This window comes from Miniopterus schreibersii (genome assembly GCF_964146895.1).
Source record: "Miniopterus schreibersii genome assembly, chromosome: 4".
Taxonomy (NCBI): domain Eukaryota; kingdom Metazoa; phylum Chordata; class Mammalia; order Chiroptera; family Miniopteridae; genus Miniopterus; species Miniopterus schreibersii.
Window position 1 is genome coordinate 42,396,024 of NC_138105.1, and position 14,046 is coordinate 42,410,069.

General features: G+C 38.5%; 1 protein-coding gene across 2 annotated transcripts in view; it reads right to left on the minus strand.

Moving 5' to 3' along the window:
- Positions 1–236: 236 nt before the first annotated feature.
- TTC29 (tetratricopeptide repeat domain 29) overlaps positions 237–14,046 on the minus strand; it is a 315,521-nt gene continuing 301,711 nt past the window's right edge. The window contains exons 12-13 of one of the 2 annotated variants that reach the window (XM_081136670.1): positions 769–835; positions 237–471 (exon numbers count right to left, since the gene is read on the minus strand). In XM_081136670.1, coding sequence (XP_080992796.1) covers positions 429–471; positions 769–835 — 110 coding nt within the window. In that variant the 3' untranslated portion in view covers positions 237–428. The remainder of the gene's footprint in view (positions 472–768; positions 836–14,046) is intronic. The other variant, XM_081136671.1, reaches the window with a different exon arrangement.

The window sequence follows — 14,046 nt, forward strand, 5'->3', positions numbered from 1 at the left end:
TAGAATCCTTTTATCTATGTTGAAAAGTTTCCCTGGGTTTTTAGTAAATACTTTCCCCATATTTATTCAGCATAGATTTCCTTAAGTTTATAATTATTTTCTCATTAGACACAATCAAATTTTGATTCTATGATAACACTATTTCTTGTGGAAATAGTGTTTCTTGTGGAAATAGTGTTATCTATCTAAAAAGGAAACATTTTACAGTTTATTTTATGGATAATTGTTAATATTCAAGCATTTGGGATATATTTTATTTTCATGGATTTAGATGTTTTAGACAAAATTTGTACATTGCAATACAAAATTCAATGAAAACATAGGCATAGTTTTATTATAACTCTACCTATATTATGTGTCGCATACTCTTATACAGATAATTGAAGACTCAGGAGACATGATAAATTTCTTCTTGCTTTGCTGCTGAGTCAAAAGCTGGTTTTTCTCTCTCTTTCTAAATTGTCTGGAAATCTGAAATAAAATAAGTTATAAAATAAAATTTTATATTGGGCTAGAAAGTAAAAGACACTTGCTTTGAAAGATATTATTTTGTTTTCTGTAATTTTCAGACATAGCTTAAAAGATTAAAAATACTTAACCTTATGTGATATTTAATAGTAAACCTGTGATATTTTTAAAAGCAGTGTTTCAAAATTAGCTTATCAAGCTCTTGTTGAAATTATTCTTTTTGCGTTTGAAGAATTAGGTTATACTTAGTACCTTACAATATGGGCACTTAATAGAAACTAGTTACTTAATTTATCATACCTACTGAGTTCTTCTTCCAAGTGCTCTGAGGTTTGCTGTAAACTTTCTGTTGTGGATTCAGACTCTCCTAAAGAAAAAAAAAAAAAGATGTATAAACTAATGGTTGATCACTAATACAGCTCACAGTTATTTTGAGCTTGAACCTGGGAATCCCTTTTCAGGGATATCTACCCTTATCATCTGTATGATAAAAATATGTCTCACCTGTGTCATCAGGGCAGATGATATTGGTCCAGGATAGCCACAACCATATGCCCCACTCTACTTTTTCCTCAATAGTGTGACCTCGCCACTCCCCCAACAAGAGGTGGAATTGAATTCTCCTCCTCTTGAAATTGGGCGAGGCCAGGACTCTTGTAATCAAAAGAATGGAGAGCAAGTAACTGCCTGACTTCTGAGGCTAAGTCCAAAAAAGCTATGCAGCTTCCACACAGTGCCCTTAGGATGCTTGCTCTGGCAGAAGCCAGTCATCATGTAACAAGTCCTGTAACCCTGAGACTGCCATCCTGGACAGACCATGAATAGATGCTCCAGTTGATAGTTCCGGCTGAGCCCAACCTCCCAGCCATCCCACCAAGGCTCCAGTCTGTGAGTGAAGCTCTCTTGGACTTTTCAAACCAGCCCATCTGTCAGCTGAGTACCACCGCTGGATGACCTCGATGGATGTCTAGCCAAGCCATGCTTGAATGTCTAACCCACAGAATTCTCCTGATACAGAAAATGCAACTAGAACAGCCACATTTGGGGGATAAGATGACTTGTTAAAGAAATACTCAGAAGGAAAATTAATTTAGAGAGCAGTATAAAGTACCCAAATAATGAAGTAAGATATGGGAAGTTAACAGATTCAAATAGACATGTTAATTTGTTACTTAACTTTCATATCTGCCCTTCTATCTTTGACTTGAAGCCACTGAAACTAATCTAATGAGATGTACTTGATCCTTACTTACGACAGGCCTCAGTTTCCAGGTCCTCCTTCATTTCTTGTATTCTGCTTTCCCCAGGATCTGAATATTTCCTATGGTGTCTCCATCTCTCACCCACCACAATTCCTGAAACACTTCCACTGTGTTCTCACCTGATTTTTTGAAACTTCCTTTACTTTCTTGCCCTAACAGAATGTGGCTGTCTTCTGAGGACACTGTGAGTCCAGAAGCCCTTTTAGTTTTGTTTTCCTGTCTTCTTACCATTGGGCCTGGAGCTGGGCAGGTGTCCTCAGCCCTGTTGTTCTCTTTCAGGACATTCCGCCTCCCTCCTCTTCCTAAACCTCCCATCATCAGTTTTTACAACTAAGCATTGTTGTGATATATCTACAATAGGTATCATTTGATTTGAGCATCGGCTCATTGTTACTTGACTACTACATTCTTGATTTAGTAATTTCAAGGTATACATAGAAGATTCTTCCAGCCCAAGTTTCAATTCCTTGAGCTCCACTCTTTTAGGTATGGCCTACACCCTACTGCAGTCATTAATTCCCATGGTCATACTCTGACTTAGTCATTACTAGTGACTGCAAGTCCCCTTCAAGCTCAGTTTCCTGCACTTAACTACAGCGGTACCTCGGTTTTTGAACATCTCTGCTGGTGAACATTTGGGTTTCCGAAAGCCTTCAACCCAGAAGGAAATGCTTCGGTTTCTGAACACGCCTCGGAAGTCAAACATGCCCCACGGCCTCTGCTGAGGGCAGGATCCTGAGGCCTCGCTGCTGGCCTTTGATCCCTCGGCTCCCAAATGTTTCAGAACTCGGACGGGCTTCGGGAGCGGATTGCATTCGGAAACCGAGGGACCACTGCACTTGACTGCTTAATCTTTCTAGATCACTCCCTCTAGTACTCCAACCCCAGAGATTCTTCAAACTAGGACCTCCAATCCTGCCACCTTTTCGCCGTTCCTGCCCACGCTGATGTTTTCTATTCCTTCTTCATACAATTTAAATTCCACGGCCATGCACTCCCTTGCGTGTAGCCTGACTTCTTTACCCTTCCCCCACTTTGTCATACTCTCTTCACAAAACTATAACCCCAGTTAATACCACTGCACCCGTTCTTCTCATGCTCTGTATAGCTCAGCGTGGATGGAGAAAACATACAACTGGGCCTCACTTTAAATTCATGGCCACAGACAAGTAGTTGGATCCTTAATGGTTTTAGGCGATCCTATTAAACATTCCTAGTCCATTCATTCTTCTACATTCCTAGATACCTATTTAATTCTTTCTTTGTTTCACTGTTCCTCCCCACCTTGATATTTTCTATTCAACATCATCATTCTTAGTTGATGATTTATTTTCTAGTTTCACAGAGGAAATAAAAGACAGTAGGGAAGAAACCACAACTTCCATGTCAGGAGTTACTCACCCCTGCTCTCCTCCCTGTGCTCCCATCGAAGGCCAACCCCCTGCTTCCTCACTAGATCTCATCCTCTCTGGGCCACCACACATGGCTCCAGTAATTCCTGCTGCCTCCCACATGAGCATATAAATATTTAGTTGAAGTCACAAGGCTAAGTTCTCACCAATGCATGTGGACAGAGTGATACTTTCTGCTTCTGGGGCTGAGTGTTAGACACTGGGCATTAATTTTTCCTTAAACTTTCCCTTTTTCTCAATCTGACACATGGAACTATTACCTTATGATCCAGTTTCTACCATGTAGGCAATGACAATACCCTAACTTAGTGGTTCACAACTGCGGGTGATTTTGCCCCACCAGGACGTCTGCAAATGTCTGGAGACATTTTTGGTTGTCACAACAGGTAGGTGGAGGCGTTACCGGCATCTAGTGGGAAGAGGCCAGGGATGCTGCCAAACATCCAGCAAGGCCCATCACAGCATTTCGTCTCCGCTCCCTAATAAAAAATCAACCAGATCAAAAGGTCAATAGTGTAAGATTGAGAAACCCTGTCCTAGAAAATGATGAGGCAACAAGAGGGAAGGTCATGGCCCCTTGAATGTCGGTGAGGCTGCCGCATTAATACGGATGACTCACTCACGGATCAGGAGAGAAACAAACATATTCTACAGCTACTGTACCTTTGGGGCTCCTGAAATAGGAGCTTAGCTGTTACCTTAACTAGTATGTTCTATCATTCTTTTAGGAAAAGAACTACCTTGGGCTTCTTAATTAAATATTTTTCATTGCTTCACAATATATATAAGTATGCTAACATCATTGTTCTTCAATCTTCACCTAAGAATATTTTGTCCATTGTTTTTCAGAGAGAGTGGAAGGGGGAGAGAGAGAGAAGCGTCAATGTGAGAGAGACACATCAATTGGTTGCCTCCCGCACATGTCCGGACCAGGGCCGGGGAGCAAACCTACAACCCAGGTATGTGCCTTTGACCAGGAACTGAACCCAAGATCCTTTGGTGCATGGCCAACACTCTAACCACTGAGCAACACTGGCCAGGGCAGCATGCTAACATCACGATGCCTATTTTATACCATCTAATGTCTTAAACTCAGCATTCTTGATGGCAGGATGTAACAACATCTCTTAAGCTGGAGAAATCCTTCCTGGATTTTCTAAATTTGAAATTATGCCTGGGTAGTCTCAAATAATTGTTTAGCATTCATTCCCCAGATGTTGAGAAATGGTGATTTTTATTGTGGAATATTTCACAAGTAGATTATCTGAGAAAAATAGCTATATCTGCAGCTATTTTCATCAATTTAGGCCACATTTGTTAGTTTAAATAGAAGACATTAAGGTTCTCTCTGTGCTAGGAAACATTAGCAGTGATTAATTACATAGGAGAAGGCTTGAACTAATCATTCAAGCTTTCTCATACTTTTATCTATTGGCCACAAGGAGAGCACCACAGGGTTGCTCACTCTTGGTTCTATCACTGCAGAGGCACTCATTTTGATTCCTAACCTAGGTTTTCTGCTGTGAGTCTGACTGACGGTATGGTTTGAGATGTTTCATCTGTAGGCAGTCAATGAAGCTAGACGATTAGGACCAATTTCACCCCAGCAGGGAGACCAGACCAAGACCAAGTTGAAAGCGTGCTATTTGCTTATATTGTCTCCCATTTCAAAGAGGCACTGGTTTGTTAATAGTGAGGACTCTCAAATGGTAGATTCCCTCAAGTGGATAACAAAAGGATCTCATTCATACCACCACTTAGCCTACATTACACCAAAGAACAATAGAATAAGTCAGCAATTGCTGAATTGCAATAAACCTACCACCCCATCCCTTTACTTGAAAACAATGGCATATAATTTTCAAAAATATGTAATACAGTATTATAAATAAACTTTATAAATAAACTAACAGTTTAAAAATGTTGTCTGCAGAAAAGTGCAAATTGAAATGGAAGAGACACTACCCGGTAGTTTTGTAACTGAAAAGGTGAATTTTTATAATTTTGCCATGCAAAACATTTTTAGTGGCCTTATACTAGAAAAAAGTAAATAATAACTCATACATAAAGGTTATGTCAGAGTTTATAGACTTAGACCCCTGGTAATGGATTCAACCTTTCCACAACAAATCAAAAGTATTGTATACTCACATGAATATACAGTAGTCATTACCTTAAATTTAAAACTCACTATAAACAGCAAACACACAGAGCAAGATATGAAGGCTGTATTGTATCAGTGTGGCCTGCAGAGAATTTCTTCATATGGTTTTTGCCTTGCTGAAATATATGCTGCAGTTCAAAGCTAAAGGGATTACTTCTGAGTAGTCATCACAGGGGTTGATTACGTCCGTATATCATATTTAGCTGGACCCTGCAGGCTATTATTCCATTAGCTACGCCGGTCCTGCTATTGTCAAAAAGTTGATCACCTAATGTTAAAAGACTGCTTTCTGTTGACCTTATCAAAATTACTCAAAAGGTTTTGTTAAAAAGTAAAACAGATTGTGTTTTATGAAAACAATTAAGAAGAAATACTATGTATAAAAATGCTCATTTCTTATGGGTGATTTTTTCTTATGGGTTATTTTAGCATTATGCCATGAAGAGATTATATTTTGCTTTAGTATTTCAGCACATTCTACTTAAAGTCATAGATTCAATTTTAGTAGAAACTACTTTTTTCTCATTGATAATAGAGTGTCTCAGAAACTGATTTCTGAAAGAAAAAAAAAAAAAGTCTCTCCCTCCGTTCCATGTATTCAAGTCTTATAAAATTAAAACCATGGAAGTAAACCCAGTACATCAACATTAATACAACAGTACATCTACAATGGCCTGATTACAATATGGTTTTATAAGGCAACTATCCTAAGGAAAAAAGAGTTTTGTTTTGAGGAAATATCTATATAAACTAAAAATTTGTCATTCACACTCTATAATTATAAAATAACTCCAAATAAAGAAATAGTACTTTATTTATTTATTTAATCTTTTCTTTTTTTTTTTTTTTTAAATATATCTTTATTGATTTCAGAGAGAGGAAAGGAGAGGGAGAGAGAGAGATAGAAACATCAATGATGAGAGAGTCATTGATCGGCTGCAGCCCGCAACCCGGGCATGTGCCCTGACCGGGAATCGAACCCTGATCGCCTGGATCCTAGGTCGATGCTTAACCGCTGAGCCACGCCCGGCCAGGCTATTTATTTATTCTTTAGACAATGGTTATGTAGTTTCACTCATTTAATCACAACGGTTAATTTTTTTTAAAGAAATGAGTTAAACATATATTCTTATAAGCCCTGAATCCCAACACAAGACATAATTTGATGTCTGACTTTTAATCCAAGGTATTATAAATTAGCTATAGATGAAGTAAGGAAATGATAGTATATCTCTGAAAAAGATATCAACAGTTCTGGTTTTATTATCTTAAACAACCTATATAAAGTTTTCGCTAGAATCACATGACGGAAGCTGCCCTTTGGGAACAGCTGATTCTGAAGCTCTCTCGGCCGCACGCTAGGTTTTGAACCAGGTCCCCAGCGCGGCGCTGGGCGGGCAGAGGCTCCCGGGCCTGTCCCGCACGCTCCCCGCGGTAGCTGACGGCGTGGGAAAGGGCTGGACAGCAGGTGGAAGTTTCCTAATGTTTCTTGTGCCCGGTTGCCTTTAGCACCCCACTCGATACTCAGCAGAGAAAGAGTGGGTGTCAGTCAGGAGGAAACAGATGGTACCTTCAGTCGGGATTTTCAAGAGGCTAATGAACGGACTATGAGAGGTGAGGGCAGGGCTAAGGGACCCACAGGGGGTGCTGAAGCCCCCCGAGACCTGCAGGGGAGGCATGCCATGCCGTCACCTCCCTGGGGCTGAAGGCAAAGGGGGGCAGGATGGTGTTATTGCACCCTGGGAGAGAAGCAGAGACTTAGAGAAGGGGTCACCCAGCAGAATCTAGAAGCAGCAGTTGTTGAATGTCACAGCTGCAGAACTGAGCTGAAGACAGAGGCAGAGAAATAATGCCCGGACTTCTTTACCTTCCTAACCTCAGATCCCCTGCTGGTGACACCCTCAGGAGAAATCCAAACCCGGGAGCCAGAGGGAAGTGAACCCGTGAGATGCAGCCTGAAGTCGGTGTCCTGCGACACAGAGCAAAGTGGGACGATGGGTCTCGGTGTGTGTGTGAAATGGTATGTCAATCACAAAGTGAAATTTAGTCTCGGGGAGAGCAGGTATGTGTCCATGTATTTGATGCTAGTATATAATTTGATGCATCTCTTTCCTCATTCTCCCCCCCCTTTTTTTGGTAATATTGGTTTCTCATTCATCTTGTCCGTGCACGGCTCATCTAACAGTTCCGTAGAAATTCTACAAACCAAATGACATTATAGACTTAATTTCACTCTACCAAGAAAATACGTGAGTTTTTTCTAGTAAGGCTCTCCTCCTGTTTGTTAACAAATAGAAAGGTACTCTGCTCTGTGTTTTGAAGTAGAAATTTTGATGTGGTTGTTCTATAGCTGTTGAGTATAACAGTCAAGATGTAAACTTTTAAGGCAGGACGCATCTTTTAAGTTTGGGTAGATTCTTTTAAGTGTCAAAAGCTGACATGCATTCTTCATATTACAGGATCTGGTATATAGCGATTCCCTTTCCAACGGGTTTTGTTAATATCTGAAGCCTATTAAAATTTATACAAGGATCAGAAGTATATTCTAACTCAGAAATATAGGTTCTTTTCTTTCCCCATAAGCACTATCATCTTAAATAGATGGAATGGGGCTAGACCTGGATGAAGCATTGAAGATACCATATTGACACATAATTATATTGAATTTCTTCTTCTGGATATCTAAACTTTAATGAAAGTTTCTCATTTAGGTCTATCAATCTATGTAGATGTTAAATATTTTCTTAAGATAAATAAATATAATATTGATGTCTTCATACTTGTTTTTATTTCTCCTGTTAATGCTACATTACACTTTTTCTAGTCAAGATGGAGAGACAGAAATCAGATTATTCTCTTTCTTGAAACAATGCCCCCTCCAAACAAACAAACAAACAAACAAAATCCTTGAACAAAATATATAAAACAATGATTTTGAAGATACTGGATATCAGACAACAAAAGTCAGCGATTGATGCAATACAGGAAACAAACAATATAAGTTCTGTAATTGCCCAGCTTGCTGCCTTGAGGGTTTCCAGGTCATGGTTCAGAGAGGGGGAGCCCAGGGAGAACCCAGCAAACCCCTTAAGTTGAGGAGATAAAGTTGAGAGGCTGGGAGACCCAGGCAATAAGAGTTGGCAGTCAGTGTGCTGGAGAGGAGAAAGCCTCACACAGAATCCAGGAGGCCTGTAGAGGTACCCCTCAAATACTCCGCAAAGTACACATCACAGCATATATGTGAGGAAACTACTCAAGGCTGGGAAAAGAACAATGCAAAAGAATGTGAATGAACGGTGCACATTGTCTATAGAAGGCTGTGTATGTTCCCTGTTATCACCAGCGCGAATGGAAAACCTCATAATTCATAGGGAATTGAGTAGAGTAACCAGAATGTTCTTGACTAAGAGATGGGAGAATAATTACCCCCAGACCAAATCTTTCTCTGACCCCACCTAACAGATCTGAAAAGCAAGACCTGAAAGGAGCAAATTGTTTCCAGATAGCTTTACTGCACTTCTGAACAAAGTTCAAGAATATTTACAGGATTACAAAAGTACCCGGCACCAAAAATAAGGTAAAATTAAACATTTCTGGCATCTAATAAAAATTACAAACCATGAAAAGAAGCATAATGAGGAGAGAAATCAATCAATCAAAACTGACAGTCATTAGAATTTGGAACAAACACATTTAAAGTTATTATAACTGTATTTTAGACATTAAACAATGTTTAGAGACATGGAAGGTACAATGAAAAAAAACATTAGTGAAATTGAAGTCAGAGTAGAAACTACCCAAAACGAGACAAAGAAAGATCAAGAATTAAAAAGATGAACAGAGCATCAGTGACCCTTAGGACAGCTTCAGGCAGCATACTATATATTATTGGAGTTCTGGAAGGTGATAGGTGAATAATTTAAAAAATATTTTTAAGAAATTATGGCTGAAAAATTAATATCACAAACCGACAGATCTAAGAAGTTCAACAAACCCCAAGCTCAAAAAACTTAGAGTACTAAAAGAAAAAAAATAAATAACTGTCAAATTTAGAATTCTACACCCAGTAAAAATAGCTTTCAAAAATGAAGGCATCACGAACACAGACAACACTGTGATGACTGCGTGGGGGGCACGGGGAGGGTGGGTAGAGATGGAAGATGATAGAGGGAGATAAATGGTGATGGAAAAAATAAAATAGAATGAAGAAAAGATGAATGCAAAATAAAGATTTTTCAACAAACACAGCTGAAGCAATTCATCAGCGGCAGACTGCACTGCAAGAAATGATTAAGTCCTCAGGCAGAAGAAAAACGACACCAGATGGAGATCTGGATCTATGCTAAGGAATTAAGAGCATCAGAAGTAGTAAGTACATGAATCAATATAAAATATATTTTAAAAATTTCTTCAAGTGACATTTGACTGTTTAAACAAAATAGTATTAATAGAGTGTGCAATTTATAATATATGTAAAAGTATAATATATGACAACAATACTGCAAAGGCTGGGAGGGGAGAAGTGGAAGTAAGTTTCTAAGGTTCTTATATTGTATGCTAAATGGCACCTGAAAGTAAACTGTGATAAATTAAGGATATATGCTGGTCATTACTTCTGTTTTTACATTTTAGTTTATACTTTTTGTTTTAACTATTTTGGTCAAAAAGAAAAAAACCCTAAGATTTGAAAACTGATATATCTCAAATCTAAAAATCAGGAAGTCTATCTCTAATTTAAACATTCATCTAAAAATTTATCTTGCTTATATGTTTCCCTGAACTGAAGCTTGAGGAAGAGTTAATGACTTAAAAGCAGTAAACATTTCATCATCACTCCCAAAGTTTAATTTTCCTTGACCAAATTATGTGAAGTGTAATATATGTGATATAAACCTAAATACTGGTAGATGGATTTTGAATTTTTCTGGTGCCTTTAAAATATAATAGTTCAGAAGACACACAAACTCCATGTTCTTTTCATGAACAGACTACTTTAGAACAAAGGACTGTAAAGGAGATGATATTTTCAATAAACAATCTAGAGATGTAAAAATTAATGTTTTTTGCAAAACATAAATTTTCCAATGTATGCTGAGATTTTCCAAACAAAAGGTGCTGTGGGTATACAACACCCAGTCCAAATATTGTAAAATGAGTAAATATGGACCTTGTCAGCAACAAAGTTTCTAGCAATTTCTGGTTCCTAGAAACAGACCGTCTTTAAAAAACCAAAACAATTCTCCCAGCAGTATTACGGGAAGTTTGTTAGAAATGCAGGCGTAATAAGTTAGAATTCACATTTTATAAATATATCTTTATTGATTTTGGAGAGAGGAAAGGAGAGGGAGAGAGAGAGACAGAAACATCAATGATGAGAGAGTCATTGATCAGCTAGCTGGCAACCCGGGCATGTGCCCTGACCGGGAATCGAACCCTGATCGCCTGGATCCCAGGTCGACACTCAACTGCTAAGCCATGCCCGGCCGGGCCAGAATTCGCATTTTAAAAGGATCTCAAGACCATTCACTGGCTCATTAAAATTTGAGACTCATTGTTTTATATAAGCTTACTCTGGCTTATACTTACTATTTATGGTAGGGGGAAATGGCATGCTCTGTAAAAAGTGAAAGCTTGTTTTTCGTTCAGTTGCAACATTCAGGTCCTAAGTAGAAATTAAATTTGTTTCCATGAATTGAAAATATATTTTGTACTAGGGGATGTAATTAGGACTCTTTAAAAAACCTCTCAATCACTCTGTGCTCCAGGTGTTATTATCCCTGTTGTACAGAAAAGGAAACCAAAGGTTGGAGAGATTGACTTGCTCCATATCACACATACGTAACTGTCTCAGTGGTGATTCAAACCCAGGTTGGGTTGGATCCAAAACCCATGCTCCTTTTTTTTTGTGTGAGTAAAATTATGTAATTGATACATTATAATTTTGATAAATCTGCCCCTTTCCCCCTTTAAGTAACCAAAGTCATTCTGCTTTTATTAATAAGCCAGAATTCTCCTTTTCAGAAGCTCTTCCATGTAGGTAAGGCCAATTGGCCACGCTTCTTTTTAAAAAGATATTTTTGTTGAATCTATTGGGGTGACACTGGTCAATAAAACCATGCAGGTTTCAAATGTGCAACTCTATGACACATCTTGTGCATACTGCATCGTGCACTCAGCACCCAATGGAAAGTCTCCTACCCCCACCATTTATCTCCCCTTTGCCCCCTTCTACCTCCCCTCACCCCCTTTCCCTCTGGCAGTCACCACACGGTTGTCTGTATCTGTGTGTTGCTGTTTTTTCTTCTCAATCCCTTCACCTTTTTCACCCAGCCCCCAACTCCACTCCCCTCTGGCAGCTGTCAGTCTGCTTTATGTATCTATGATTCTGTCTCTATTTTGTTAGTTTATTTTGTCCATTAGATTCTGCATATAAGTAAAATCAAATGGTATTTGTCGTCTGCGCTCCTAACTTCTACACTCATTCTTATTGCAGAGAATTCAGACGGAAGGTAACAAGAAAGGCTCCTAGGCAACTGCATTGTGTTGGGCACAGAGAGGTTGATTTATCTGACTTTGTAGAGATCTGATGTGAAAAGCCTATTTAGTTCTTAATCATTATTTGTCTATTTAATTTCTTGTCTTCTAGAGACTGCTTCTAATGTAGCAGTTAAAAAAATTGCCACGTGCCCCCAGGATGTCCCAGCAGACCACTAATCTGACACACAGGCCAGGACAACTGAGCTTCGACTAATCCTAACCCAGGGTTTGCATCATGTGAGTTGCTGGTGCCTTTATTTCATTATGCTTTGACTCAACCCCTAATGGATTCAGCTTCATAAAGTCAGAAAAAGAGGGAAAGAAAGCAATTTATTCATGTTTTCACTGGAGCTCACTGCAGACATGAAATTTCTCTAAAAATGCAAATCATTTGGTGCAACACAAGTGAAACTTGGTAGCTAAAGCTCTTAGAGGAAAGCACTTTCCCAGGGCTAATGTTTTTATACCAAGTGATTGAATAAATCGATCCATTTATTATGACATCTTCACTTAAGTTTTTTATCCCTAGATGAATGTGTGTAAGGGTACTAGAGGACTTTTCTTTATTACTAAGAAAATTGATTACACTTGTTAATTTGGCTTTTAATCTTAGGTATATCAAAATAAATACCATAAACAAGTGTAGAAGAAATCAATATAGATCTCTTCAATATAAGACTGATCAAAAAAGGATTTAGTAAGACTTTAAGATGTAGAATAGTAATGTACAAACTAAGCCCTTACTTATATAATATGACTTTGGACGAGCTCCATGTCTGAAAGAAACTATTTCTGAAAACAGAAATGGTGCACTCTTGTTGCATTAAAGAAAAATCCCCAGAAGGCCTACCTATCCAAGGTATTTAATGTGACCATTCATTTTTTAAAAGATTTCTTGTCTTTTGTCTGGCCATTCTTGTTAATTCACGGGGCACCATATCACAGATATTTTTTTATATGCTACATAAAGCGAAAATTACACTTAACAAGTGTAAGGTTGGTCATAAAAAATAGATAAAACAACACTCTTAAAAGCCAAGATATCACAAGGAAAGGCTATCAGTCATTCTTGTAGAGAAGGTGAGGACAATGAAAAATAAAAATCATACACAAAAACTCCTGGAATGCTACTTAGACCAGGCTGGGGCCATTACGACCTGTGTTTTGTAGCACCCAAGCAGCAAACCAATTGCTCAGCCAACACTCTTTTGATTAAACATATTTTTTATTTCACTTGTATAATAATGAAAGAGATAGAGATTCATGCTATTCCACTCTCAGTGATGCAAATCTGAAACTGCTTTTCCAGTAGTGGGTATAGTTTATGTTGAATGCACACTGTGTCTCTCAACTGGCAACCCCTATTCATTTGTCATTCACTCAACAGATATTCACTGAGCACCCAGCAAGTGGAAAACGTTTGTGGAACAAGTTCTCAGGTACCGTTTGTAGCAGTGTTCAAATTAGATGGATTTAGGAGTACATGGCAGCAGGGGACAGTGGGGAGCTCAGTCTCCAATCAGAGCATAATTCTTGGGATTAGTGCCTGGTCTTCAGAGAAGAAATGAGAGTTTTATGTTCAATTTCTTAAAGCAATTAATTTAGGATAGTCTAGTAAGGGGCACAGGGTTTCAAAACAAACACTAAGACATTAACAGAACACATATAAATGCATTTAAATGCTTATCTCAGGAAAAATAAGACTGCTGTGCTTTCCATGCCAGGACTCAGATTCTTTGATAGCTTGATTGGTTGGTGAAAAATTTGAAAAGCAGAGAATCTCTGAGTTAGAGCCTGTGTCCTCAGCATGTGCATATTATATATCTGTGCACATATACATATATATGTTTATTATTTTTTTAAATATGTTTTTATTGATTTCAGAGAGAAGAAGGGAGAGGGAGAGAGAGAAACATCAATGATGAGAGAGAGTCATCAACTGGTTGCTTCCTGCACGTTCCCCACTGGGGATCGAGCCCACAGCCGGGGCATGTGCCCTGACCTGGAATCGAACCATGACCTCCAGGTCCATGGGTTGATGCTCAACAACTGAGTCATGCTGGCAGGGCACTGTGCATATATTTTGACTTATAGATAAGTAGAAGTCATTTTTGAAACCTTTCTGTAGTTTGAATTTAAGTACATAATTACTATTTATTTATAGTTTTCAGATTATAGCCTTTTCTCTTTTGAAAAGTAATAT